Source organism: Chiloscyllium plagiosum, unplaced genomic scaffold (assembly GCF_037043375.1).
Source record: "Chiloscyllium plagiosum isolate Xiang-an unplaced genomic scaffold, Cpla_swu_hap1 HiC_scaffold_1, whole genome shotgun sequence".
Taxonomy (NCBI): Eukaryota; Metazoa; Chordata; class Chondrichthyes; order Orectolobiformes; family Hemiscylliidae; genus Chiloscyllium; species Chiloscyllium plagiosum.
The window spans coordinates 134,831,737-134,858,942 of NW_028270139.1; the positions used below are offsets into that span (position 1 = coordinate 134,831,737).

A 27,206-nucleotide genomic window follows, 5' to 3' on the forward strand; every position below is an offset into this window, starting at 1 on the left:
GCCGCCGCCGCCGCCATTTGCAACAGGAGCCGCTTGCAGGAGGCAGCAGGAGTAGCAGCTCCACATCAGTACTCACCCTCTAAGCCAGTATGCTGTCTGCTCGTCTGGTAACCGTCTCAGTCCGGTCTCTGCTGAGGCAACGAGCTCACGTAAGTATTCCTGAAAGCTCGGTCGCGGTTTTTCCCAGGTTCTGGAGCCGTGAGATCATGTCAATTATTCCGCAGCCTCCGCCATTTTGGGCAAGCGGTTTGTGGAAGGGGTGAGGAGCAGAGTGACTTTGAACAGGAACTATTAACACTGTTTGGGGAATTAATTTCGTGGTTATTCTTGAAGTAAGGCTTTCACGCTCATTTCATAGATTTGTCGCCTTTGGGTGTCGCGTGGAGGTGTCTAACAGCTCCCCTGTGTGTGTGTGTGTAAGGGAGGTGCATTGACAACGTCCTGCTGAAGGTCAGGTCCTCCTTTTAATGTCTCCTTTACTTCGTTTCCACGCTTTGTCTCGTTACAGTGTCTTTGATCATCAATTTTATTTCTAACTTTTAAAGATTGTCTTTGAAAATTTTATTTTGCATTTGATATTTGCATTTTTATAGACAGTGGTTGAGAATTAGTGAAAACCTTTGGAGGAACTCTTTTTTCTTGTACATTTTAACTGAGCAATGATGTTTGATGTGTTTAACAGTGCTAAGCTTAATTTTTTGGTTATGTTTGATATTAATGTAGTGTGACTGAATTTAATCAATGGTTTGCTTTTAACTTTCACTTACACTGTCTGGACAAAACATTTAAATTAGAAATATAGAAAATAGGTGTATAAGTAGACCATAGACCCTTTGAACTTTAGCCACAATAATGTTGGGATTTTAGCTTAAAGCAATTTGTAAAGTGGCATTTGATAAGTCATTAAAATGTTATTTATAATTCAAAATAATTAATGATCAGTTAAGTCTTTTTGTGTGTAGGTCAAAGTAATTCATTTTCTCAGTCATGTTAAACTTTAAATTTGAGGTAGTTGAGCAAATGTCTCTTTAATCCTGTCCCAAATATGGTGTATGCTGTAGTTCAGCTAGCACTATTCTTGAGTCAGAAGGTTGAGAGTTTTGCCCTATGTTAGTCTCAAGCAAAACTTTGAGACTGGTAATCTAATGTAGCATGAAGGAAGTGTTCACTGTTGGGAGGTGCATCATTTTTGAGATGTTTAATCAATGTTCTGTCTGATTCCTCACTTAACCATTGCCTTGCTCTGACAAAGATCCAGGGGTTGTCCCAGGTGTCTGATATTTATTTTGCAACTAACATCACTAAAGTACATTATCTGTTTATTATATTGCTTTTTGTAGAAGTTTGTGCAAATTGGCTACTGCACTTAAAGTGCTTCAGCATGCCTTATGATTGTGAATGACAAAAGTCATCTTTTTCTTAATCATTTGGTCAGAATATTTGACAGACTTGATTGCATGACATTTTACATCAGTTTTTACTGATTGTTCCCAAGAGAGGGTTCACTGATTTTAAGACAACTCGACCTAGTCACTGTTTCGCATATGTAGAGACCTTTGTTTTTGAACCAGATCATCAACCTGTCATTGACCCAATCTCAGCATGTAACAAAAAAAACCGCGAGTTTACCACGAATCTTTGAACAGAAAGTTCTGTGTTTTACATGTGAAAGTCTCATGAGCCTGATTATTACTTCAAAAAAAGTTGAGGATTGAGGGCAGAGCGGTAAAAATGATATAACGGAACTCAGTAAGGCGTTTGATAAGGTACCTCATGGTCGACTAGTTAGCAAAGTTAGATCACACTGAATAGAGGAATAACTAGCTATTTGGATACAGAAGTTGAAGGTAGAGGACAGGGTGGTAGTGTAGGGTTGCTTTTCAGATTGGAGGCCTCTAATCAGCTGTGTGCCAGAAGGATCAATGCTGGATCTGCTGCTTTTCATCCTTTAGATAAACGATTTGCATGTGAATATAGAAGGTATAGTTAGTAAGTTTGTAGATAACAAGGGAAGTGAATTGGACAGTGAACAAGATTACCTTGGAGTACAAGGGGAGCTTGATAAGTTGGTCCAAAGCATGGCAGATGGAGTTTAATTTAGATAAGTGAGAGGTTTTGGAGAGGTAAATCAGGGCAGGACATATACACCCAAACGATAAACGTTCTTGGAAGTGTTGCTGACCAAAGGGACCTTGGAGTGTAGGTTCCTAGCTCCTTGAAAGTGAGGGTGTGTGGTATGCTATTCTTTATTGGTCAGTGTTGGAGTTTAGAGTTCATGTTTTGGCTGTACAAAACATTGGTCAGGCCACTTTTTGAATACTGTGTGCAGTTCTGGTCTCCCTGCTTTAGGAAGGATGTTGTGCAACTTGAAAGGATTCAGAAGAGATTTACAAGGATGTTGCTGGGATTGAGCTGCAGGGAGAGGCTGAATAGACTGGAACTATTTTCGATGGAGCATCAGAGGTTGAGGGTAACCTTAGTTGATGAGGGACAAGGATAGACCAAATAGGCAAGATCTTTCCCTCAGAATAGGGAATTCAAAACTAGAGGGCATAGGTTTAAGGTGAGAGGGGACAGATTTAAAAGGGACCTGATGGGCAGCTTTTTCACACAGTGCATGTATGGAATGAGCTGCCAAAACAATTACAATATTTAAAAACATCTGAGTGGGTATATGAATAGAAGTGTTGAGACGGATATGGATCAAATACTGGCAAATGAGACTAGATTCATTTAGGATACCTGGTCAGCATGGATGAATGGACTGAAGGGTCTGTTTCTGATTCTAAAGTTTTCAAAGTATTGTGTAGTTAATCTTGTTTTAGAGGTTTATTTCCTATAGTGTAGAATTCTATTAAACTTTCTGATGTACTGGGTCATCTGGGGAAAGTGCATTTATTTTAAGTTTTTTATTCTTTGTAGGTGGCAAAACATGCCCTTCCTGCAGCTTTTGTAGGCACCAAGAATCTTCATACTTCAAGAACATGGCTACAAAAGACAGGTCAGTTCTTAGAAAAGGATTTTCTCTAATTCTCTATTTGTAGAGGTTCATAGTCCACTATTTATAGATGAAGAAAACCATACAACCAATGAACCATTCTCTTTTCACTTAATATTGTATTTATATTCCTTGGCTGACTTCAGTCATGTCACTAACTGAATGCAACAGAAATTGCTGGAAAAACTCAGGTCTGGCAGCATCTATGGAGAGAAATCAAGAGTTAACACTTCAGAACCAGTGACCCTCCTTCAGAACTGTTCTGAAGGGTCTCTGGACTCAAAACATTAACTCTTGATTTCTCTTCACACATGCTGCCAGTCTTGAGTTTTTCCAGCAGTTTTTGTTTCTGATTTCCAGCATTTGCAGTTTCTTTTTTGGTTTTAACTGAACGTTACTTGAAGGTGAGAATGATAGATTATTTCTCAGAATCGTAAGTGTTACTGCACTGAAGTAGGCCATTTGGCTAAATATGTCTCAGCCAACTCTATAAATGAGTATCATTATTTGCTGCCAATCTCAATTTTTCTCCTCCTAGACTTTCTTCTGTAGTGTCATGCACAATTGATGGGCTGTCAAGGGAGTTGAATGAGTTATAATAGGATAAGGAAACACAGAGGAATTACTTTTCCAGCAAATGGACGGCACAGTGGTTAGCACTGCTGCCTCAACGCCAGAGACCCAGGTTCAATTCCTGCCTCAGGCAACTGTCTGTGTGGAGTTTGCACATTCTCCCAGTGTCTGCGTGGGTTTCCTCCCACAGTCCAAAGATGTGCAGGTTAGGTGAATTGGCCATGTTAAACTGCCTGTAGTGTTAGGTGAAGGGGTAAATGTAGGGGAATGGGTCTGGGTGGTTTGCTCTTTGGTGGGTCAGTGTGGACTTGTTGGGCTGAAGGCCTGTTTCCACACTAAGTAATTAATCTAATCTAATCTCAAAGGTGGTGAGGATGTTGCAGGAACATCTGAGTGACTGGAGGTTGGTATCCAGTGGTGTACCATAGACATCAGTGCTGTGTCCCTTGTTCTTGCTATATATATGCGATAGAGAAGAAAATGTGGGATGGTAAGTTTGTAGTTGACACAAATATTGGCTGACTGGTTGACAGTGAGGGAGAAGATCTTTGACTATAGGAGCATATTGATGGATTGGTTGGGCAAATCAGTGGCAGATGACATTTAACCCAGATAAGCGAGGTAATGCACTTTAGAGCAACTAAGACAATGGAATACTCAAATGGATAGCAAGAGATTAGGAAGCTCCAGAATAGAGGGACTTTGGGGCATCTGTCCACAGGTCCCTGAAGTTTAGTAGGATGGTGAGATTGTTAGAACTGTATAAAGCTTTGGCAGCAACTGGAGTACTGTGTACATTTCTGGCCACTATTATAGGAAAGATGTGATTACAGTAGAGTGTTGCAGATGAGATTCACCAAGATGCTGTCTCGAATGAAGTATTTTCAAGTTATTTTCTTTCCAGTGACTTCAGTAAGCTTTTTACAAGGTTCCCCATGGGATTCTAGGAAGCAAGGTCAGATCTCATGGAATACAGGGAGAACGAGCCATTTGGATACAGAACTGGCTGAAAGGTAGAAGACAGAGGGTGGTGGTGGAGGGTTGTTTTTCAGACTGGAGGCCTTTGACCAGTGGAGTGCCACAAGGATTGGTGCTGGGCCCTCTACTTTTTGTCAGTTATATAAATGATTTGGATGTGAGCAGAAGAGGTACAGTTAGTAAGTTTGCAGATGACACCAAAATTAGAGGTGTAGTAGACAATGAAGAAGGCTAGGAGAAAGTGAGGACTGCAAGATGCTGAGATCAGAGCTGAAAAATGTGTTGCTGGAAAAGCGCAGCAGGTCAGGCAGCATCAAAGGTGCAGGAGAATCGACGTTTCGGACATAAGCCCTTCAGGAACCAAAAGAAAAAGGTTACTTCAGATTACAACTGGATCTTGTCCAGGTGATTTAATTTTGATAAATGCAAGGTGCTGCATTTTGGGAAAGCAAATATTAGCAGGACTTGTACACTTAATGGTAAGGTCCTAGGGAGTGTTGCTGAACAAAGAGACCTTGAAGTGCAGATTCATAGTTACTTGCAATTGGAGTCGCAGGTAGATAGGATAGTGAAGATGATGTTTGGTGTGCTTTCCTTTACTTGTCAGAGTATTGAGTACAGGAGTTAGGAGGTCATGTTGCGGCTTTACAGGACGTTGGTTAGGTCACTGTTGGAATGTTGAGTGCAATTCTGGTCTCGTTCCTAAGGGAAAGATGTTGTGAAACTTGAAAGGGTTCAGAAAAGATTTACAAGGATGTTGCCAGGGTTGGAGGATTTGAGCTATGGGGAGAGGTTGAATGGGCTGGAGCGGTTTTCCCTGGACTGTCGGAGGCTGAGGGGTGACCGTATAGAGGTTTACAAAGTCATGAGTGACATGGATAGGGCAAATAGGCAAAGTCTTTTTCCTGGGGTCGGGGAGCCCAGAACTAGAGGGCATAGGTTTACGGTGAGAAGGGAAAGATATAAAAGAGACCTAAGGGGCAACGTTTTCATGCAGAAGGTGGTGTGTGTATGGAATGAGCTGCCAGAGAAAGTGGTGGAGGCTGGTACAATTGCAACATTTAAAAGACATTTGGATGGGTATATGAATAGGAAGGGTTTGGAGGGATATGGGCCAGGTGCTGGCAGGTGGGATTAGATTAGGTTGGGATATCTGGTTGGCGTGGACGAGTTGGACTGAAGGGTCTGTTTCTGTGCTGTACATCTCTAACTCTGACTAAGGCTATGGGGGTAACAGAGGTATATATGATTGAGGGGCATAGACTAGATAAGTAGAAAGCAGCAGTATCCCTTAGTTAAAAGATCAATAACAAATAGGGATAACTCTAAGTTGAAAGACAGGACAGTTTTTTAGAGGAAAATAACATTGAGTGTATGGAATGCACTGCCTGTGAGGGTAGTTGAGATGAGGAACCTGTAGCACCCTAAAAAATTCTGCACACTGACTCCGGAATTACTCCATGACCCCTTGTCCGAGATTATCCTCTCTGGTCCTTGACACTTGCAAGGGGACAAACTATTCCACATGTACCCTTTCAAGTCCCTTAAGAACCTTGCATGTTCCAACAAGGTCTCCTCTTTTTCTTCAAAACGCCAATATTTACAGGCCCAATACTCTCTCTCCTCATAAGACAAGCCTTCCATACCTAGATTTGACTTTGTGAACTTTCTCTGGACTGTCTTCAACTCCAGTATAAGGGAACCAAATCTCTTCACTGTTCCAGCTATGCACTTACTAGTATCTTTTGTTTTATGATTTTCAAAGTCTCCCTTTTTTTACTCCATTCCCTTTGAAATAAAGGCCAGTATTCTGTTTGGCTTCCCGATTACTTGCTAACTTGGTTCTTAGGGCTAAAGGGATCAAAGGATATGCGGAGAAGGTGGGAACAGAGTACTGAATTAGATGATCAACCATTATAATATTGGACGTCAGAGCTGGCTCAAATGGCCTACTTCTCCAATTTTTTGTTTCTATATATCGTTATAATTTGGACGCTAGCTTTTTGTGATTTATGTATGTGGACTCCCAAATCATTCGATCTGTAGATTTCTGCAATTTGTTTTTAAAAGTAATATCCATTCCTCTCCTCTTCCTGCCAAAGTGCATAACTTCTGCATTTTCCTGCATTCTGTTCTACATTTTTGTCGACTTAACCTATCTATCCCTCAATAGATCCAAGTCATTGTTATCACTTGCCTTACCACTTATTTTTATGCTGTCTGCGAACATAGCTGTGGTAGATTTACTTTCATTATTCAAGTCATTAATTCTTATTGTAAATGATTGTAGCTGTCGCACTAATCCCTGTAATACTCCACGAGTTACAGGTTGCCATGCTAAGAATGCTACCCTTACTGTTTTCCATTGGTTTGTCTCCTGTTTTTGTTGTTAATGAAGACAAAAGTTGCTGGAAAAGCTCAGCCGGTCTGCCAGCATTTGTGAAGAGAAATCCAAACAGTTCTAAGTGATTTCTCTGCACAGATACTGCCAGACCTGCTGATCTTTTCCAGCGACTTTTGTTTTTGTTTCTGATTTACAACCTCTTTTTGTTTTTTCTTGTCTTCATTAGTTAGCCAATCTTCTATGCGTGCTAATATGCCACCTCCAACACTATGGGCTCTTAAGTAGCTTAATGCATGGCTGAATGCTTTCTGAAAATCCTGATATTATATCCATTGCTACCCCATTAAATATCCTGCTTATTGGAATTCTTTTGAGCTGGTAACAAATTTGGACATTGTTCATTTGTGAAGCTATGCTTCTGTACTCAATCATTATGTATTTCTGAATTCTCTGCTGTAGCATCTTTCGATGAACAGTAGCATAGCATTGGCTTTCCTTATTTGTTTGAACTGCATGCTAGCTTTTAGTGAGCTAGACACTCCTGTTACTTTGGACACCAACACTTCTGAACCTCTCTCCATTAAGAAATATTCTTATTCATTTTGTGACAGACTTGTAATTTATTCACACTTGTATTCCACTGGCCATGTTCTTGTTCACTTCATTCAGTCTATCCAATTTTACTTAAAGCCCCTGTATCTTCTTTACAACTTGCATTCTTGGTTAGCTTTGTAATAAGCAAATCTAGAAATCTTGCAATTGGTCCCCGACACCAAGTCATATATCTAGGTTGCAGTTCCACACTAGTATCAGTACCATTTAAGAATAAATGAGATGGCTAGTTGTTGGTTGCGTATTGACAATGGTTCGTATGACCACCTCCTGTGCTGTGTATTTCTATTATGTTACAGCATAGGCTGTATCATGATGATGAACATATCAGTACCAATTGGACTAATTTTATGCTTTTGTGAAATGTAAACCTCTCTGCATCCGCCTTTTTGCCTATCCCTTCCTCTAATTTGTGTTGCCATGTTAATGTTTAGTTTACTATTCCAGTATTCAGTGGCCTTGATTTAAGAATACTAAAAGCCATGGTGGTACTTAATCTTTAATTGTTACACTTGGATTTGATATGGTTTGTTAGTAAATTGGTTACTTTTCTCAAAATAAATTTTTATTAATGTGCATTCATCTATAGTTTATAGTAGGTAACAGGAATACTGGTTCGTGCAGAAGCTTCTGCTAAACCGTCTCACTGCAGGAAATCTTTGTTCACTTATTCATAACCTGGGTTCACATTGTTCTGATACACAGAATCCTAAAAATCTCTGCATTAGGGGAGCCCATTTGAGCCATTTCAGAGAATCACAGAATCCCTACAATGTAGAGACCCTCCAAAGAGTAACTCACCCAGACTCCTTCCCCTACTACTCTACATTTACCCCACACTAATGCACCTCAACTACCCATCCCTCAATGCTTTGGGCAATTTAGCATTGCCAGCTCACCTAACCTGCACATCTTTGGATTGTGGGAGGAAACCCATGCAGATACAGGGAGAACATGCAAAATATGCACGCATTCGCCCAAAGCGGGAATCAAACCTAGGTTCCTGGCACTGAGGCAGCTGTGCTAACCATTGAGCCACCCCATTGCATAGCTAGAGCACTCTTAACACTAAACCCATGGCCCTGCATAATCCCAAAATTCTTTTGGGCTCATTGGAATAATATACAGTTCTCTTGCCATGTCTGATCTAAAATCAATTGGATGATTGTTTCCCCTAATTTTCTTTAAAGCGTGTGATCTTTAAATTGGTAAAAGGAACTCCCACCTTCCAGTGATGACCACCTAACACCTATCATTGACTCCTTATGATCATACTTAAAGGGGTTTAAAAGTGTTGCAATATTAATTTCAAAAATCATCAACTTCTAAGCCATCTCAGTTCAAAGTGCAAATAGGTTTGGATTCAACATTATTGTCATATAACTAGATCTCTAATACTTGCTATTAGGTACTGCAGAGGTTTCCTCCATTCTGGAAGAACGTATCTTGGGAGCTGACACTTCTGCTGACCTGGAAGAGACGGGTCGTGTGCTGTCAATCGGTGATGGTATTGCTCGTGTGTATGGTCTCAGAAATGTGCAGGCTGAAGAAATGGTTGAATTCTCCTCTGGTCTGAAGGTAACGAAAGTGCTTGTGACAAATTAGTAGCATACTGAACTAAAACAATGAACTTACATGTATACATGTAGAATCATTGACGGTTAAATTTGTACAATGGCAGCTAAGCATCACCAGTAACTGATATTAAATATTTAACTCCATTCTGCTCTCTGTTGTGACTTCAGTTACCTTTCATTGACTTATTGTTGTAAGATTTCATATGATTCCCAGAAGATGTTAACTGGTTTCCTGACAGTTATTGTAGAAGTGGAGCAAGAAATTTTAATGTTTGATAATTCAGTTGTTTCTGCTCCTAGCTGTTATCTGTTTCTCAACTCCTGTATGGGTGTGGCGGTAACGTGGCAACAATTAGTCTCTCTCTCTACGTCCACTTTGCTGAACTGTCTGCTAACACTTAATGTCTAGGATAAAGAATGGCCACTACTGGGAACTGCTAGCATGTAAAGAACAATATCCCAAGAGAAATCCATATCTTCTAACTCATTTGATGCCTTTCAGGGAATGTCTCTGAACTTGGAACCTGACAATGTTGGTGTTGTCGTATTTGGTAATGACAAGCTAATCAAGGAAGGTGACATTGTGAAGAGAACTGGTGCCATTGTGGATGTTCCTGTCGGAGAAGAGCTGCTTGGACGTGTTGTAGATGCTCTGGGTAATGCCATTGATGGAAAGGTAAGGAACTTGCAGTAATCGTGCTGGTCATGTATTTAGCAGAACTACGTAACTCATAAGAGTAGTATTGGTCTGAACATTACTTTTTAATGTCACTTTTATTTCATTTTAACTGTAGGTAAAAATGTCTCTTTACTTAAAATTTCCATGTAGTTGTATAGTATAGAACTGGGTATTTGGCCAAGTAGTTCTAGGTATTAATTCTACACTGTAGTTTCCTTTTGCCTCTTCATTTAATCCAATCCATGTCATTGCCTTTTCCTTTGTCCTTGATGTTGATCACTGATCAGTTTTCTGGGGATTTCAGTTAGATCCCCTAAATGGGATCCAAAGACGATTTGGTAAAACTTAATAAGGCAATGACATTAGGGTGATTGAGCCAAATTGCTGTATCTCCTTTTTATTTCCTTCTTTGCTTGTCAGAGTTTGGGCACTCAAAGCATAGCATTTTGTCTTTTTCTAACAGGGTCCACTTGGCGCGAAGAACCGTAGACGTGTGGGACTGAAAGCCCCTGGTATTATTCCTAGGATCTCTGTGCGGGAACCCATGCAGACTGGCATTAAAGCAGTCGACAGTTTAGTGCCCATTGGCCGTGGGCAACGAGAGCTGATCATTGGTGACAGACAGACTGGGTAAGAAAATGGTTTTAAAATTAGTTTTGGTAGATATAGGTTCTTTATGTAAACTATGTATAGTGTAGTGAGACAAGTGGTCTGATTAGCTGTCTTAATGCCCTTTTGAAGCGTAATTTTCAATATTGTCTTGGCAAGCATTGGAATAAGTATTTCAAGAATGTGATCTGAATGGAAGTTTGGAGGTAGAGAGTGGAGTCTGTGTTCTTGGGAGATAAGTTAATGCATCATTTCAATGTTCACTTCCAGCCTGCCCTGCTTGGAATTGATGTATTAGAAGCTTAAAATCCTCCAGTTATTTTTCTCTTCCTATCTAATCTTACTGTAGTGTCTGAGATGAATTAACTCTACATGGGCAGTTAATGTACTTGACATTTATGTTCTATATAGCTTGGGCTCAAAATTGTTCTGACTCTGATCTATGTAATTGATTTTTTTTGTTTCAGAAAAACTGGTATTGCTATTGACACCATCATTAATCAGAAGAGATTCAATGACGGCACTGATGAAAAGAAAAAGCTATACTGCATCTATGTTGCCATTGGTCAGAAAAGATCCACTGTGGCTCAGCTGGTGAAGAGATTGACAGATGCAGGTGGGGGTTTATATTGAGAAGTTGATTTTTCAAAGTGGTAGGATTTTGTACAGGTGGCACTGACTGTCTTGGGTTATTGAAGAAAATCATCCAGGAGAATGAGCGGAGAAACAAAAGACAGATTGGGAAATAAGGAAAGCAATAGATGGACGATTCAAAGGCCAGGATTAAACAAAACCACAATGCAAAATAATCTAAACAGCACTAAAAGAGCAGCCTTATGGCTTTGTCTTAATGTGTGCACGATTGCCAGAAAGTCTTACAGATATGTATAATTAGATGTTGCTGCAGGTGGACTGGGGTGAGAACTGAGTATCTAAGAGTATTCCCTTTTAAGGAGGTCAGGTAAAAGGGTGGTGGGGTAGTACTGTTGGTTAAAGAGTAAACTAATGCAACAGTGAGGAAGGATATTGTGTCCAATGAAGTAGAGTTCTGATAGAGCTGGAAGCACCAAGGCACAGAAAATGATGCTGGGGGTTGTGTATATACCCCCAACTTTGTAATGTTGGCAAGGGCATTAAGCAGGAAGGTTTCCTGGATTGAGATGTTGAGGAAGCATCCTAGATTGGATGTTGTGTAATTATGTTGATTTTGAAGCTGCAGTCCTGAATCTAAAGAAAATTTATCGTGTGGGCTGGTTATGATAAACTAGGTGATTTTACTTAGACTTGATGATGGATAGGTAATGGCAAGCATTTACAGGTCACTTGGATGAACTGCAATAACTGTTCATTCCTGTCTGGCACAAAACTAAAATAGGGAGGGTGGTCCGACCATGGCTAATGAGGGATAGTATTAAATCCAATGAAAAGGCACACAAATTGGCCCAAAATAACAACAAAACCTGAATATTGGGGGTAGTTCAGATTTCAGCAAAGGAAGACAAAGGGATTGATTTAAGAGGGCAGGGGAAGATGAGTACAAGAGTAAGCTTTATAGGGCATGGAAAATGATTGCAAAGCTTCTGTAGTTATATGAAAAGAAAAAGGTTAGTGAAGAAAAGTGTAGATGCCTTGGTCGGAAACAGGGGAATTTATCATAAGACTTTAAGAAATAGGAACAGGAGTGTGCCAGTCAACCCTTTGAGCCTCTTCTGCCACTAAATAGGATCATGGATAATCTGACATTCCTTACTTCACTTTCTTCCTCTTTCCCTATAACGCTTGATACCCCGAATGGGGAATAAAGTGGACCAATGTGGTACATACTTTGGTTCTGACCTCACAGAAGAGGATGCAAATAATGTCCTGAAAATCTTAGGGAACACTGGGTTCAGTGAGAGGGAGAAAGTGAAGGAAATGAGTACAAGTCAGGAAATTGATGCAATCAAAAGCCACTAAATACCCTAGGGAATAATACACTATATCCCAGTGTAATTAAGGAAATGGCTAGAAATAATGGATGCGCTGGTTATCTTTCAAGATTCTTTAGACTTGGAAACAGTTCCTATGGATTGGTGGGTATCTAATGTAACCCCACTTTTTAAAAAGTTAGGCAGAAAACAATATTATCGACAAGTTAGACTGACATTGGTAGTGGGGAAAATGCTAGAGTTTGTATAAAAGATGTAGTAGTAGAGCACTTGGAAAACCGTGACACAGTGTTAGCATGGATTACAAAAGGGAAATCCTGCTTGGCAAATCTACTAGAATTTTGAGGCTGTAACAAACAGAGCTGATGAGGTAGAAGCAATGGACTGCGGAAGGCCTTTGATAAAGTCCCATTTTTAAAAAAATCATGGTAAAGTGCCTGGGGCTAGCAGTAGTGTCCCGATATGGATAAAGATCTGGTTGAAAGATTGGAAACAGTAGGCATAACTGGGTCTTTTTTCAAGTGGTAGGCAGTAACAATGAGGCATTATAATCAGTGTTCAGCTAAATGTAGCATCTTCATGTTTAAAGATGACAAAGCTAAATGGGAGGGAGAGCTGGAAGGAGGATGTAGAGATGGTTAGGTGTAATTTGGACAACTTTATGTGAGGGAATGCATGGCAGATGAAACATAATTTAGATAAGTGTGAGGTCATCTACTTTAGTGTCAAAAACAACAAGGTGGATTATCTGGCGATTTTAGCTTGGGATGGGGAGATGCGACAACACCTGGGTGTCACTGAAAGTAAGCATGCAGGTGCAGCAGGCACTGAAGTAGCAATTGGTATATTGGTGATTGTAGAGAATTCAAGTATGGAAGCAGGCATGTCTTGCTGCATTTGTGACTGGGCTTTGAGACCAAACCTTGTATATTGTGTGCAATAGTAATCTCATTTATCTGAGGATGGATGTTCTGGCTATGGAGGGAGTACGACAAGGTTTGCCAGTGATTCCTGGGGTGGAAGAATTGCCATAGGAGGTTGGATTGGTTAGGACTCTTCATTGGAATTCAGATAAAAGAGGAAGAATCTAATAAAATATTATCATTCCAGCTTAGCAAGCTAATTTAGTTAGAATGCTGCAATATTCTAGCTAGGGCTGGACAGGGTAAACACAGGAAGGATGTTCCTGATAACTGGGGAGGTCAGAACCAGGGTCACCAGTCTCAATGTCACCTCAGTCATTTAGGGTTGAGATAAGGAGAAATAGCTTTACTCAGTGTGGTGAACCCATGGAATGTTCTAACTTAAAGTAGTTAAACCAAAACATAGATTAGATTCCCTACAGTGTGGAAACAGGCCCTTCGGCCCAACCAGTCTACACTACCCCTCCAAAGAGTAACCCACCCAGCCCCACTTCCTCTGACTAATGCACCTATCACTATGGGCAATTTAGCATGGCCAGTTCACCTGACCAGCACGTCTTTGGACTGTGGGAGGAAACTGGAGCACCCTGAGGAAACCCATGCAGACACGGAGAATGTGCAAACTTCACACACAGTCACCCGAGGCTGGAATCTAACCTGGGACCCTGGTGCTGTGAGGCAGCAGTGCTAACCACTGAGCCACTGTGCCCCCTTAATTAAGAAGGAATTAGTTACTGTGGCTAAAGGGATCAAAGGGTATTGAGTTGATCAACAATCATAGTAAACAGAGCACCTACTACTATTTTCTGTTTCTGTTGAGTAGAATATGGTAGAAATTGGTTAAGACTTGGTGTTATGGTCTCAGGTAATCGAGTAATCTGTTCCTGTACGGATCTAAATCATTATAGTGATTTATCATGCACCTAATAATTCTACTTTATGACTTGTCTTCTAGATGCTATGAAATACACCATTGTGGTCTCTGCCACAGCCTCTGATGCTGCTCCACTGCAATACCTGGCCCCATATTCTGGCTGCTCCATGGGAGAATATTTCAGAGACAATGGCAAACATGCACTGATTATCTATGATGATTTGTCCAAACAGGTCAGTGATATTTTTCTCTCCTGACTGATTTTGAGCCATTTCAGTATTTGCCTGGCTGGGACTTGTTGCCAGATGGACACTTTTCTATATTACTCTTTCACCAGGGTCCAGAAGCCTGGGCTAAGCTGTGATTAATCATAGTTATACAGGATGGAAACGGACGCTTTAGTCAAACTCATCTGTGCCGACCAGATATCCTAATTTGACCTAGGCCCATTTCCCTCTAAAACTCTTCTTATTTATATACTCATCCAGTTGTCTTTTGAATGTTATCATTGTATCCACCTCCACCACCTCCCCGCCAACTTGTTCCATATGCACGCTTTCTGCATGACAATATTCCGAGATTTTTCCATATCCTGGAATTATTATGGTGCACAAGGAGCCCATTTGGCCTGTTCCTGCACCTGCTCCATTACCTGATCCAACTCCATTATCAGTCTCTGGTTCTTTCTGTCCAAAAAGAATAACATTCAATGGCCTCTTGAATGCTTCAATTGAACCTACCTTCTTCTCATTTCCAGACGGTGCCTTCCATACCCTGATAACTTGCTGTATGAAAATGATTTTACCCATGTCACTCTTGCTTCGTTTGCATATCACTTTACGTCTATGCCCCTTTTTTTTTTGCTTTTTACAAGTGGACACAGCTTTGCCCTATCTGCTTTGTCCAGTCTACTCATGTTTTTGAAACCTTCAATCAGCTACCTTCTCTTCTGGGAGAATAGCCCTCCAGTTTCTCATACATGGAACCATTCAAGTAAATAGTTTCTGCACTCTGTCCAGTGCATTCATGTATTTCCTCTATGGTGCCCTGAATTGTGCACAATATGCCAGCTGAGGTTTGGCAGATGTTTTCAACATCACCTCATGCTTTATGCCCCCATTAATATAGTTGAGTACACACTAAGTTTTATTTATTAGGCTCTTCACCTATCCTGCATCTTCAGTGATCTGTGCACACCCAAGTCCTTCTCTTCCTGCTCCCCGCTTTAGAATTGTGCCCCCTATTTTACTTGTCTTTTGGTGTTTTCCAGACATACTGCATCCTCAATTGTCTACGTTGAACCTCATCTGACATTAATCCGCTTGCTTCACCAGCTTTTCAGTGTTATCTTGAAATTCTGCCCTGTCCTTCTGACCGTTCCCAATTCTTTGAAGTTTAGTGTCACTTGCAAACTTTGTTGTCGCACCTTGTTGCCACCCCCTCCCCAAATGTGTGCATATCCAGATTATTAATAAATCAAGTCTTAATGATGGAAGTTTTTCAGTTTTCTGGCAACTTCCCAAAATCTGAGGAAAATTGAAATATTATGACCAGTGTCTCTACAATTCCTACCCTCCTTTGTTAAGAATTCCTCTGACCTTTTTGGGTAAAAGACAAATTGTGCAAAATTAGAGGCTATGCCTATGGGTGGTCTTACGAAGGTGCTGGGACTTTTGAGGGCGCACCTCGATTCCCATTTAAGTGGTCGCAGGAGAGTAATATGTATTTGGGCATATTCATCACTCCAGTTCTTGATCAGTTGTTTAAAGCTAATTTTGTTAAATTATTCAACATAAAACAACACCTTTTAAAGATGGGAGGTACTTCTAGTCTCCTGGTTAGATCAATAGCTCTTAAGATGAATGTTGTACCCTATACAGATGCTCTCCCTGATTTTCGATAAGCAAGCATTCAGGAGACTAAACAGCTGGTTCCGCTCTTTTATTTGGCATCATAAGTGGCCTCTTATTAAATTAGCCTCTCGGACAGGGGGAGAGTGGATCTCTTTACATTTAAAAACTATTAACTAAGCTCACTTACATAAGTGATTGAGCTTGTGGGGACCCTTTTTCACTATAGTTAGATATCACAATCTCTCAGGCAAAGTGCCCCCTTACTAGTTTGCTGTTTTGTTTTTGACAAAGTGAGGATAGTTAAGGAATATTGCCATAACACGATAGTTATCATTACTATTAAAGCATGGAAGGGAATATTGGCAAAACATCTTTTCTTACACCTATAGTGGGTATGCTGGCTTTTCAACTGGAGATGATGGATTCAGGATTCAAACATTGGGCAGCTGGGGTGTGTCTTGCATGGGTGATTTATTTGAAGGAGAGGCAATGATGTCTTTTGATCAGTGCGTGTATTTCTGTGCTAAATCTCGCAGGGGCCTCTTTCGGTTTTTTTTCCAAGTTAGGGATTTTATTAAAAAAAAACTACACGTTTGACCCCTACAAATCCAACATCAAGGAGGGTGCTCTGCGAAGAGTACACTTTCTGTCATCAATTGGGGGGCAGCCCCTCAGATGAGTTTGATCGACTTTGCAGGATGTGGGAGAGAGAGCTAGGCTTTGAGGCCTCTTCAGAGGCATGGGAAGATATTTGGGAAAATGCAAGAAAGATCAATTTGCAATAGGATCAGTGCTTTACACTTGAGGTTCCTCCATGGGGTCCACTTGGCTCTGGATTGTTGGTCAAAATTTAAACGGGTATCTTCAACATGCCTCAGTGTAATTAGTACGGGCACTCTTAACCATTGTCTCTGATCCTGTGGTAGGCTTCAAGCATACTGGAGCGCTGTGGCAGATGCAATGGAAGAGATTTTGGGTGTAAGGGTGGGGGGGCGGAGACTGACTCAATCTCTCTTGTCCAGTGTATTCCCTGTAGATGTGCATAAGAAAAAACTTTCCAACATCCACACTTTCTGCGCAGAAAAGAATATCTTGTTAGGTTGCGTATCTGAAAACCCCCCAGGCCTGTCGGGTTGCCATAAGATTATTATGGAGCATGTCCCCATGGATTTTCTTACAAGTATGGTACACCACAAAACTGAGAATTTGTATGAGACATGGTGGCCCTTTTTGAATACATGGACACACATTTGTCTGCCACACTAAGGGCTTTTATATAGACATAATGATTGATCAATTAAAAATATAACTTTTTAAAAAATCCTCAGATGCATTTCATCCAGTTCAGGTGTCTTAAAGTGCCAGCAATATGTCCAAGGCCTCTTCCTTAGTAATTTTTGATACCTTCTAGTAACAGGATTTCTTACTGTGACTGTGATCTGGACAGCATTTTTCTCTTGTTAGAGGCAGGTGCAAAATATTAATTTAGTACCTCCGCCTCTATCTGTAAATCCCTTTATTTGGAAACTGATCCAAATTCTCTAGTCAGTCTTCTCTGTCCATATGCTTATAGAAGATTTTGGGATTTCCTTGTGTTAGTTTCTAGTCTTTTCTCATAGGTCCTCTTTTGCTTTTTCACCTGCCCCCAAACCACCTTCCTTTCTTGTTGATTTCTCATTTGTATTTTCTGCCCCACATCTGTCATAAGCACGCCTTTTCATTCTAATGTTAATTTCTACTTGCTTTTGTCATCCAGAGAACTGACTTTATTTGTTCTCCTGCCTTTTGAATTAGAGAGGGTATACCTTGACTGTACCCAAACCATCTATGTTCCAATCGTATCTGTGTGTTCGAGTCAATTTTTTTTCTTCTGTCGCAAGATGTGGGCATTGCCGGCTGGCCAGCATTTATTGCCTATTCCTTGTTGCCGTTGAGAAAGTGGTGGTGAGCTGCTTTCTTGATCTGCTGCAGTCCATGTGCTGTAGGTAGACCCACAATATGGTCAGTGAGGGATTTCCACAATGTCGTTCCAGCAACCAAGGAAAAATCACAGTATAATTCCAAGATAGTTGTGGCACCCTTCCCTCGTTTTTTTAAAAAAAAACAAAATTGAGCTGCGCACCTTCTGGGTGCGTTTGAAAGATGGTTGAGGCTGATTTGGACCAGGCCTGGCTGATTAATATGTAACTGTTATGCATTGATAATTGCTTATTTAATCAAATCTTTAAAATCCTCTCTCTCACACACAACACTTTTGCCTCCTATTTAGGACTTGTTTCAAGTGCTGTTAAATTTTACTTTCAGGCTGTCGCCTACCGCCAGATGTCCCTGCTACTGCGTCGTCCCCCAGGTCGTGAAGCCTACCCTGGTGATGTGTTTTACCTGCATTCACGTCTGTTGGAGAGAGCAGCCAAAATGAATGATAACTTCGGTGGTGGCTCCCTTACTGCTCTTCCTGTCATTGAGACCCAGGCTGGTGATGTGTCTGCTTACATTCCAACAAACGTCATCTCCATCACTGATGGTCAAGTGAGTTGTAAAAACGTATTGTTCTGCTCTGCTCTATAGATACAGTTGAAAAGCGAGTCATTTTATTCATAGCCTCATTTTTAGCAAACGATTCCATACAAAATCAACCATATCTTGGAGATGCTTGGAACTGTGTTGCGATCATAGAGGTGATTTGAGGAAGGGGCAAGATTGGGAACTTAACATTCTAGGCCGTAGGATCTTCAGGCAGGATAGTGAATGGTGCAGAAGTGGAGATGGTGTCACATTTGTCAGTTACTACAGTTAGGAGGAGGAATATCTTGGGAAGGCTGTCAAATGAGGCTCTTTGGTTAGAACTTAGGAATAAACTGGATTAGTGGTGCTGGAAAAGCACAGTAGTTCAGGCAGCATCCGAGGAGCAGTAAAATCGATGTTTCGGGCAAAAGCCCTTCATCAGGACCCTTTTTATCTAGAATAAACAGGGTAGTCATGCTGTTAGCATATTATTGGCCCCCAAATAGTCAGCAGGCAGTTAAAGTGCAGTTACTACTTGGGGTATGTGAAAATAATGTAATTATTTTAAGGCATTTCTGCTATCCTCCTTGGGATAATAGCGTAAAGAATTAAGAGGAGGCAGATTTCTTGAAATATGCAGGGGGCTGCTTGTGTCAACATCTAGGTAACTCTAGAAGGTATGGTGCCGTGCTGGACGTCATTCTGGGTAATGAAACCAGACAGTTGTTTGAGGTGACAGTAACCTCAACACTATGTTGTTAACAAAAAGGAGAAAAAGTCTGTAAAAAGGTAGTTTGAATTAGGGTAAGGCAGGTTTTATTAAAATCTGACAAAATCGGGCCAATATAGACAGGAAGCAGCTACTTGAGGGTAAACCTGCAGCAGAATAGATGGTTGTGTTCAAAAAGGTGTTGTGGATAGCACATCTCCAACATGTTTGCTTTAGGGTGAAATGTAAGAATAAAAAGCCCTGAGATCCCTGGATGTTGAGGAGTATTCCAGACTGGATAAAAAGGAAACGTTATCTTTAAACAGGTACAAAGGGACCAAAACAATGGAAGCCCTAGAGGAGTTTGGAAAGAATGGCAGTCTCAAAAAAAAAAGCAATTGAGAGCATGAGGAAACACCAGCAGGCAAGATTAGACAGAATCCCAAGATATTCTAGAATAATCAGGGAAAGAGTAGGGCTTACTAGGAAGTTGCTTACAAGGGGGCAACCTGCAGTTGGAGGATATTGGTAGTGTGAGTACTTCAGATCTGTCTTTACTCAGAAGATGGACTGTAATGTTCCTGAGTAGAGTGGTTGATCATAAGAAGTGAAGAGGTATTGGCGGGTCTAAAAGTGGATAAATCCTTAAGAAATTTTGAAGGGGTTTGGATTGCCATTCTGGGAGGATAGTAGAGGTGGGAAACATCAAATGATAAAGTATTTGGATGAGCCCTTGAAAATATCATAACTTTCTACTGAGATTTTGAAGTATGAGAAATTGGGACAAGTGCAATTAGTGGTATATTTTTGATGGTGCAGACTTGATTGGTCAAAGGATTTCCTCTTCTGTATGGCTCTGATTCTGTGGTCATTGCCTGGCACTTGTGTGCCATGAATGTCATTTGCACTACACAAGTGCCAGACAATGACCACTTCCAACAAGAGCCTCACTGGCATTGTCATCACTGAATTTCCCACCATAAGTAATCTGGGGATTGCTAATGACCAGAATTTGACTAGGATTAGCCATAAAAGTCCTGTGGCTACAAGAGCATGTCAAAGACAAGGAATTCTGCAGTGAGTAACTCACTTAACTCCCCAAAGCCTATGGTGCTCCTCTACATCATTGTGATTGCTCGCAATGTGATTTGAGTAGGTAAGTGACCTGAGATTCTAACAACTGTCCCCTACTCATGCTGGAAGTGTGCCCAGGTGGACAGTTGGTAAGGATAAATCTACTTTGACTTAAAATCCTCCATCTTGTCCATCATTTACAGGATGCAAGTCAGGACTGTGTTGGAATATTCCCCATTTGTCTGGATGGGTGCAGCTTCAACAACACTTTAAGCTTGACACTGTCCAAGACAAAAACAGCCTTCTTGACTGGCACCCCATCCACTAACATATGTTTCACTGCTCACTACTGGCAGTATGTACATCTACAAGATACACTACAGAAATTCATCAAAGCTGTTTAGACAGCACCTCCCAAACTCATGACTACCGCCACCTGCCAGTTCCAATGCAAGCAATTTTTGGATTGTGTTGTTCATGTAACAGAGCTAACCTTCCACGTCACTGGGTCAAAGTGGATCTTGTATGGCATTCTGTATGCATTCACAGTATATTTAATTGCAGCAATTCAAAAAGGCAACTTTCCTACCACTTGTAGGTAATTTGTGTTCTGAATTTGCTAGCTCAGGTAGTGATGTCCATATCCCAACTCATCACTTTTCAGTGATAACTTATTTACAAGATAAGACTTCTCTTTGATTTACCATAAGTATGTTTAGGGTGTACACTGGACTTTTTTGGGTGTGTTATTTGCTGGGAGCGACCAGGGATAAATGTGTCAGAATTTTAATGATACGAAGGCGCATGAGGGTTTTATTGCTCTGATCTCCAGTGCTTCCAATTTTGCTTGTTCATACTGTTAATGCGGCATGAGATTGTGTGTATCCTTTGCACATTGCATCTTGACATGCGTTTAAGTACTTATTCTGATGTCAGGTTGGCTTTCATGTAACTCCTTTTTTTTTTCCCCTCCTAGATCTTTTTGGAAACGGAACTGTTCTATAAAGGTATTCGCCCAGCTATCAATGTGGGTCTGTCTGTGTCACGTGTTGGATCTGCTGCCCAAACCAAAGCCATGAAACAGGTATTCAATACGCGGATTTTATTTGCTTTTTGATTGAACGATAAATAGTTCAACATTGTTACTCAGACTTTATTGATCTATGTCCAGTTCAGTCTGCTATACTCAACTGTGATTTATTAGACTTTGCAAATTAAATAGGACCTGCCTGTTGATGAATTTTATTGAAGCATAATGATTACCTGTTGAACAATATTGCTAAATGTCAAATAGGGTAGCCAAAGACATTAAATTCCAACTGTATTTGTTTAGTGAACAGCTAATACATATGCTAGGCACTCTGTGTCTATGCCTAGTTGTAAGTATACTGCAACATTTGTCACTCATTCACTGGATTTGGACTTTGCCGGGTTGGTCAGTGTTTATTGCCAGTTCCTAATTGCCCTTGAAGGTGTGGTAAGCTGCTATCTGTGAACTGCTCCATGGCAGGTACCTGTGTTCAGTGCAGGTAGGAAGTTCTATAATTTTGATCAGTCAACAGTGAAGGTATCGCAATGCAGTTCCAAGTCAGGTTGGGGTGTGACTTGGAGGGTGGTGCTCCTGTACATCATCTCAGTTGACCACAATGTGATTTAAGTAGATACTAGAGAACCTGTGATGCCGACAAGTGTCTACTTTCATTGGAAGTGTGCCTAAGTGGACAGTTAGCAAGGATACTTAAAATCCTGCTTCTCTTCCATCTAATTGCGAGCTTGACAACTGCACTGCTGAAATTTGTGAATGGCTACTTGGTCAGAAAAAGAGGATCATGTTTGGGAGCCATTGTTGCACATAACATTTGGTTTATGTTCTTCTGAGCATTTTAAGAAGTGTAATGAAGCACCACTAATTTTGATTCTTGTTCTGTGTTGTTCCCAGGTGGCTGGTACCATGAAACTGGAATTGGCTCAGTTCCGTGAAGTTGCAGCTTTTGCCCAGTTTGGCTCTGACTTAGATGCAGCCACGCAACAACTTTTGAATCGTGGTGTTCGTTTAACAGAGTTGCTGAAACAAGGACAATATGGTGAGTATCACTGTACTGTAAGAGAGGCTCACATTTATATAGGAGAAAATGACCCGTGCAGATGCTTTAGATCAATTGTGTGTGTGTGTTGCTGGAAAAGCACAGCAGGTCCGTCAGCATCCGATGAGCAGAAGATTCGACGTTTCGTGCTGGAGACCTTCATCAGGATTCTGGCCCGAAGAGTCGAGTTTCTCCTTTGAATGCTGCCTGACCTGCTGTGCTTTTCCAGCAACACACACCTATATAGTGTCTTCTGTGACCATTGAACGTTCAGTAGTCCTATTTTTACAACTAACAAGATAGTTTTAAGGGAACACAATCGCTATCATGTTGTAAGGAGGATAGCTGAATTTGATTTTCTTGTTCTGCCATTAGGGACTTGGGTATGGTGCACCATATTACTACATTGCTACAGCAGCAAATAGCTGCAAATACATTATGTGCATATGTCCTAGATGTACTTAAATTCTGAAAGATTGGTTATCATCTGAAGGAGGCAGATGTATGATCTGATTGAAGATGTTTGCAAATGCTTCAGCCTTTGTTGCCGGTGCGTGTTGTCAACTAACCCCTGTGGTTTAACTTCCAGTTCCCATGGCTATTGAAGAACAGGTTGCAGTAATTTATGCTGGTGTCAGAGGCCACTTGGATAAAATGGAACCTAGCAAGATCACAAAGTTTGAACCTGCTTTCTTGGCCCACGTGAAGAGTCAACACCAGGATGTTCTGGAAACAATTAGGTAAGAAGGCCATCTGAATGTTTGTTACCATTCTTAGAAAACTTCAACTTCACATCTTGCAATACTTTAACATTTTGGAACTTATCTTGAAAGATACTTACAGTGAAAGGAAAGAAAATCCTACTGTTTGGTTCTTTTACTCTTGAGATTCTTACATACTTGATGCAATTGCAACGCACCAACTTCTGTGAACAAGCAACCAAATTTATTAAGCACAGTACTGTACAAGCTTTGGAGAAACACTGAACACATGCTTGCGAGAGGTGTCCAGGGGAGGTCTCTGAACAAAAGAAACAGTCTTTTATACAAAAATCTTTACATCACAGTTAGTAATGCCCACAACCTCCAGCCAACCCCTCATAGTCACATGCCACTCAAGGTACAATGCAGTGATCATCCCACCTCCTCAAACATGTAATGTAAATCATCCCTTAATGGTCAAATCTGTTGCAGAGCATTTTTTTGTAACTATAGGGGAGCAGTCAAATTCTAAATGTAATGTTCTTATTGATTTCTGGATGAAAATATAAATCATCCCTTAATGGCAAGGAAATGGCCGTGTAAACCTCTCACATTCCACCTATAAGACACCACCTTACCCCTGGGGCATTCATGTTTTTGCAGATCAGTAGACCAAATTAACTCATTTATCACTCCCAGGTGAGATATTAAAAATGATTTTTAAAAGGGGGCCTTAAACTACACTTACAAGATCTTTAGAAATGTTATGTTTTGAATTGACTCTTTTTAGAAATGCACCCCCCCCCCCCCGAATCTTTGTATTGATTACTGTCATATTGCTGTTCAAAGCTCAGTGGGTTTCTTATGCTAAGTTAATCTTCCTTGCTATTCTGAAACCAACCAGTAAAATGTTTAATATACTCTGAACAAAGCAGCAATATCTCCATCATAGAGGCTTATAGAATGGGAGCATTAGAAACAGGAAAGACTGCAGAGTAACTTTGATTATCCAAACTATACAGGCAGAGAGTATTTCATTCGGATAATTGAATACTGGATAACAGTTTAGCCAAGCCTTGGGACCTTGTGATCTTGTTTGGATAATCAAGGTTCCTCTAGCTGAAACCATGCTTTCAACAAAGTTTTGAACAAATCTCTTAAGGACTGGTATATTGTGAAGAGTTCTCAAGATCTATTCGTATTCCATACCCCTATTTACAGTCCCTGTCTCCACATATGCCTGGTTCATGGCCAACTCTTTCAGATGGTTTGTCTCTTATTTTTTCTTTGGAACATGGCTTTTTTGAATGTGAGCAATATGGTGTATGTTGACTGGCCATCGTTTTCTCCAGTCATTAAGTCGACTACATGGTCCTGAAGTAATTATATACGGACCAGATCTGGCAAAATGAAGGTAAAACAACCTGATGGATATGGAATGCAGCAGAGACTTACAAAGAATAATAGTGCAAAATGAAAGAGATGATAATGAAATTTTTAAAAATTGACTTGGAGGAGTTATCAGTTGCAACAGAATCATTGCTAACAGCTGGGAGCAGTGATTAGTGATCTCAATGTTCAAGGATATTTCCCTTTTCGGAAGGGAAAGGAAAGGAAAAGAAAAGGAAGTGGGCTAGCTCTGTTTAAAAAGTGATATTGGCACACTAGTAAGAAAGTATCCATCTTCAGAAGATTGAGGTATGGAATCAGTTTAGGTGGAGATAAACAAGCGAAAGATGTGACTGGTGGCAGAAGATTTAAAACATGGCATTGGGGAGGTTTTTCTGAACTAAAGAAGTTGAGAATTGTATCATTGATTCAGAAGACATACAATGTTTTATTCATAGATGGAAGGCGTACCAAACAAAGCAGGGTGATAAATGAAGGATGAAACCTAAAACAATCATCACTGCAGAAAATATTTTCAGAAAAATAATCAGACATCAAGGCTGATCAAGCCCATAAACTTAATCTGCATCCTTTAAATATTGGAATTGGTCCAGGGGTAGTGGTTGCATCCCTAGGGATTGGAAAGGGGAAGCAGAAAGTGGGAAACTACAGGCCAATTTATTTCAACAAACATTTGGGAAAAATGTTTGAGTCCATTATTACGGTGGCAATTCTTTAAAAAAAATCACAGTACACAGAAACAATCAATATTGTTTTGCAGAAAGGAGTTTTTGGTAAATATTTATCTTTAATGAAGTAACAATCATGGTGGATGCAGAGGAACCTGTAAATGTCATGCACTTGGATTTTCATAAGACATTTGATAAGTGGCCACAAAAGACCACTGCACAAAATAATGGGTTTTTTAGACTTTTTTTAACAGATTGGTTCTCTCAGAACCTCAATTCTGAGCCTTGTGGCAAGTCTTTCATTTTAATCATCTTTATTTAGTCAACTCGGGCAGAGGGTATCTTGCTTTGGATGCCTTTCCCCTCCATGGAATTGTGCCTAATTTTATTTTCATCACATCCTCTTCAAATCAATCCAGAAATAGATTCCAATCCAAAAAAGTTCTTTTCAACTCTATATTAGACCTGTACTTTCAGCCAGGAGTATAATAATAATAATGCATATTTTCTGTGGTTTTAATCGCTTTTGTCTCTTAACCCCTTGAATACATGTGGTTCATATGCTCTGATTTCAATCAGTAGTATCATTTCTTTTGGAACTTTGGTTTCAAGAATATAGTCATCCTCTTTTGATGCAGATCTGTTAATTTCACTAAATCTCAATCCTTGTACCTGCAACTTAAGTCATATTTAGTATGTTGCATGAATTTACATACATGTAGTTTAAGATCATTGTAGATTGACTGCCTGAATTAGTCTGGACATTCCTAATTCTAAATCATTTGAATCTGTTACAGGGCTGAAGGACAAATAAGTAATGAGATGGAAGCCAAGCTGAAGAAGATTGTAGTGGACTTCTTGTCAACCTTTGAGGCATAAGCTCATTCCCATGTCCACCAACCTATCTTGTTGATGTTTCGCTGAATGCTCTGGTTCCTCATCACGTGAACTGTTGGAAATCAGTTTATGCTTTTGTTTAAAATGTACAGAAGGTTTTCGCTTCAGAATAAAATATTCCAGTCTATTCAATGAGTTTGCTTATCTCTGCTTTGTTAATTGAAAGTAAAGTAAGTTGCTGTTGAATGTGCCCAGTTTGAATGTTGGAGGCAATAGCAATGCTGAATGCATACTTGACAAACTTGATTCCTGTGCCAAATATGAAATCATGAGGGGGGGAAAAGCTTCAAGGCTAAGCATATTAAATGGTTTTCCCATGTTAATATATTCAGAAAAACATTTTATACATTATTAATGTGGATACCAGAGAGCTTCATGGCAACAATTCGGCAAATTGGGGAAGCAATGGCCTAGTGGTATTAACAGCTAGACTATTTCAGAAACCTAGCTAATGTTCTGGGGACTCCCGATTTGAATCCCATTGTGGCAGATGGTAGAATTTGTTAATTCCAGATTTTTATTAAATTCAGTTTACTAAAGACTGTTACATCATTTGTCAACTGTCTGAAAACCCATCTGGCTCACTAATGTCCTTCAAGGAAATCTGCCATCCTCACATGGTCTGGCCTACATGTGACTCCAGGTGAAAATGAGGACTGTAGCTGCTGGAGATCAGGGTCCACTTTAGAGTGGTGCTGGAAAAGCACAGCAGGTCAGGCTGCAACAGAGGAGCAGGAAAATCAACATTTCAGGCAAAATCCTTTCATCAGGAACCCCTAATTCCTGATGAAGCGCTTTTGCCTGAAATGTCAATTTTCCTGCACCTCTGTTGCAGCCTGACCTGCTGTGCTTTTCCAGCACCACTCTAATCTTGACTACGTGTGACTGCAGACCCGCTGCAATGTGGTTGACTCTCAACTGCCTTCTGAAATGGCCTAGCAAGCCACTCAGTTGTATCAATCACTATGAATTCTCAATAATGAAATGAAACTGAATGGACCTGCCCAGCATCAACCTAGGCACCAGAAGAGAACCCTGAAAGTTCTTACTAACATCTGGGGGCTAGTGTCAAAATTGGGAGAGCTGTTTCAAAGACCTAGTTTACTAAACTGCTGCTTGCAGATACATCTGTTTGTGATAATATCGGTAAAAGTGACAACTGTGCATTCCTTGTGGAGCCATGGTTCTGCCTTTACATTGAGGATTTTCT

At 40.4% G+C, this 27,206-nt stretch overlaps 1 protein-coding gene across 1 annotated transcript; it reads left to right on the plus strand.

Moving 5' to 3' along the window:
* On the plus strand, positions 1-26,132 carry atp5f1a (ATP synthase F1 subunit alpha). The gene is made up of 12 exons (XM_043713191.2): positions 1-149; positions 2,923-3,001; positions 8,914-9,083; positions 9,585-9,758; positions 10,225-10,391; positions 10,838-10,986; positions 14,177-14,328; positions 18,253-18,477; positions 21,213-21,320; positions 22,176-22,320; positions 22,910-23,060; positions 25,897-26,132. The coding sequence occupies exons 1-12, from the start codon at positions 90-92 to the stop codon at positions 25,976-25,978; spliced, it is 1,662 nt and encodes a 553-aa protein (XP_043569126.1). The 5' UTR covers positions 1-89; the 3' UTR covers positions 25,979-26,132.
* Positions 26,133-27,206: the final 1,074 nt, after the last annotated feature.

Coding starts and splice junctions, on each gene's coding strand:
- atp5f1a (XM_043713191.2), top strand. CDS start 90: ATGCTGTCTGCTCGTCTGGTAACCGTCTCAGTCCGGTCTCTGCTGAGG. Junction 9,084..9,584: donor AATTCTCCTCTGGTCTGAAG/GTAACGAAAGTG, acceptor GATGCCTTTCAG/GGAATGTCTCTGAACTTGGA. Junction 10,392..10,837: donor ATTGGTGACAGACAGACTGG/GTAAGAAAATGG, acceptor TTTTTGTTTCAG/AAAAACTGGTATTGCTATTG.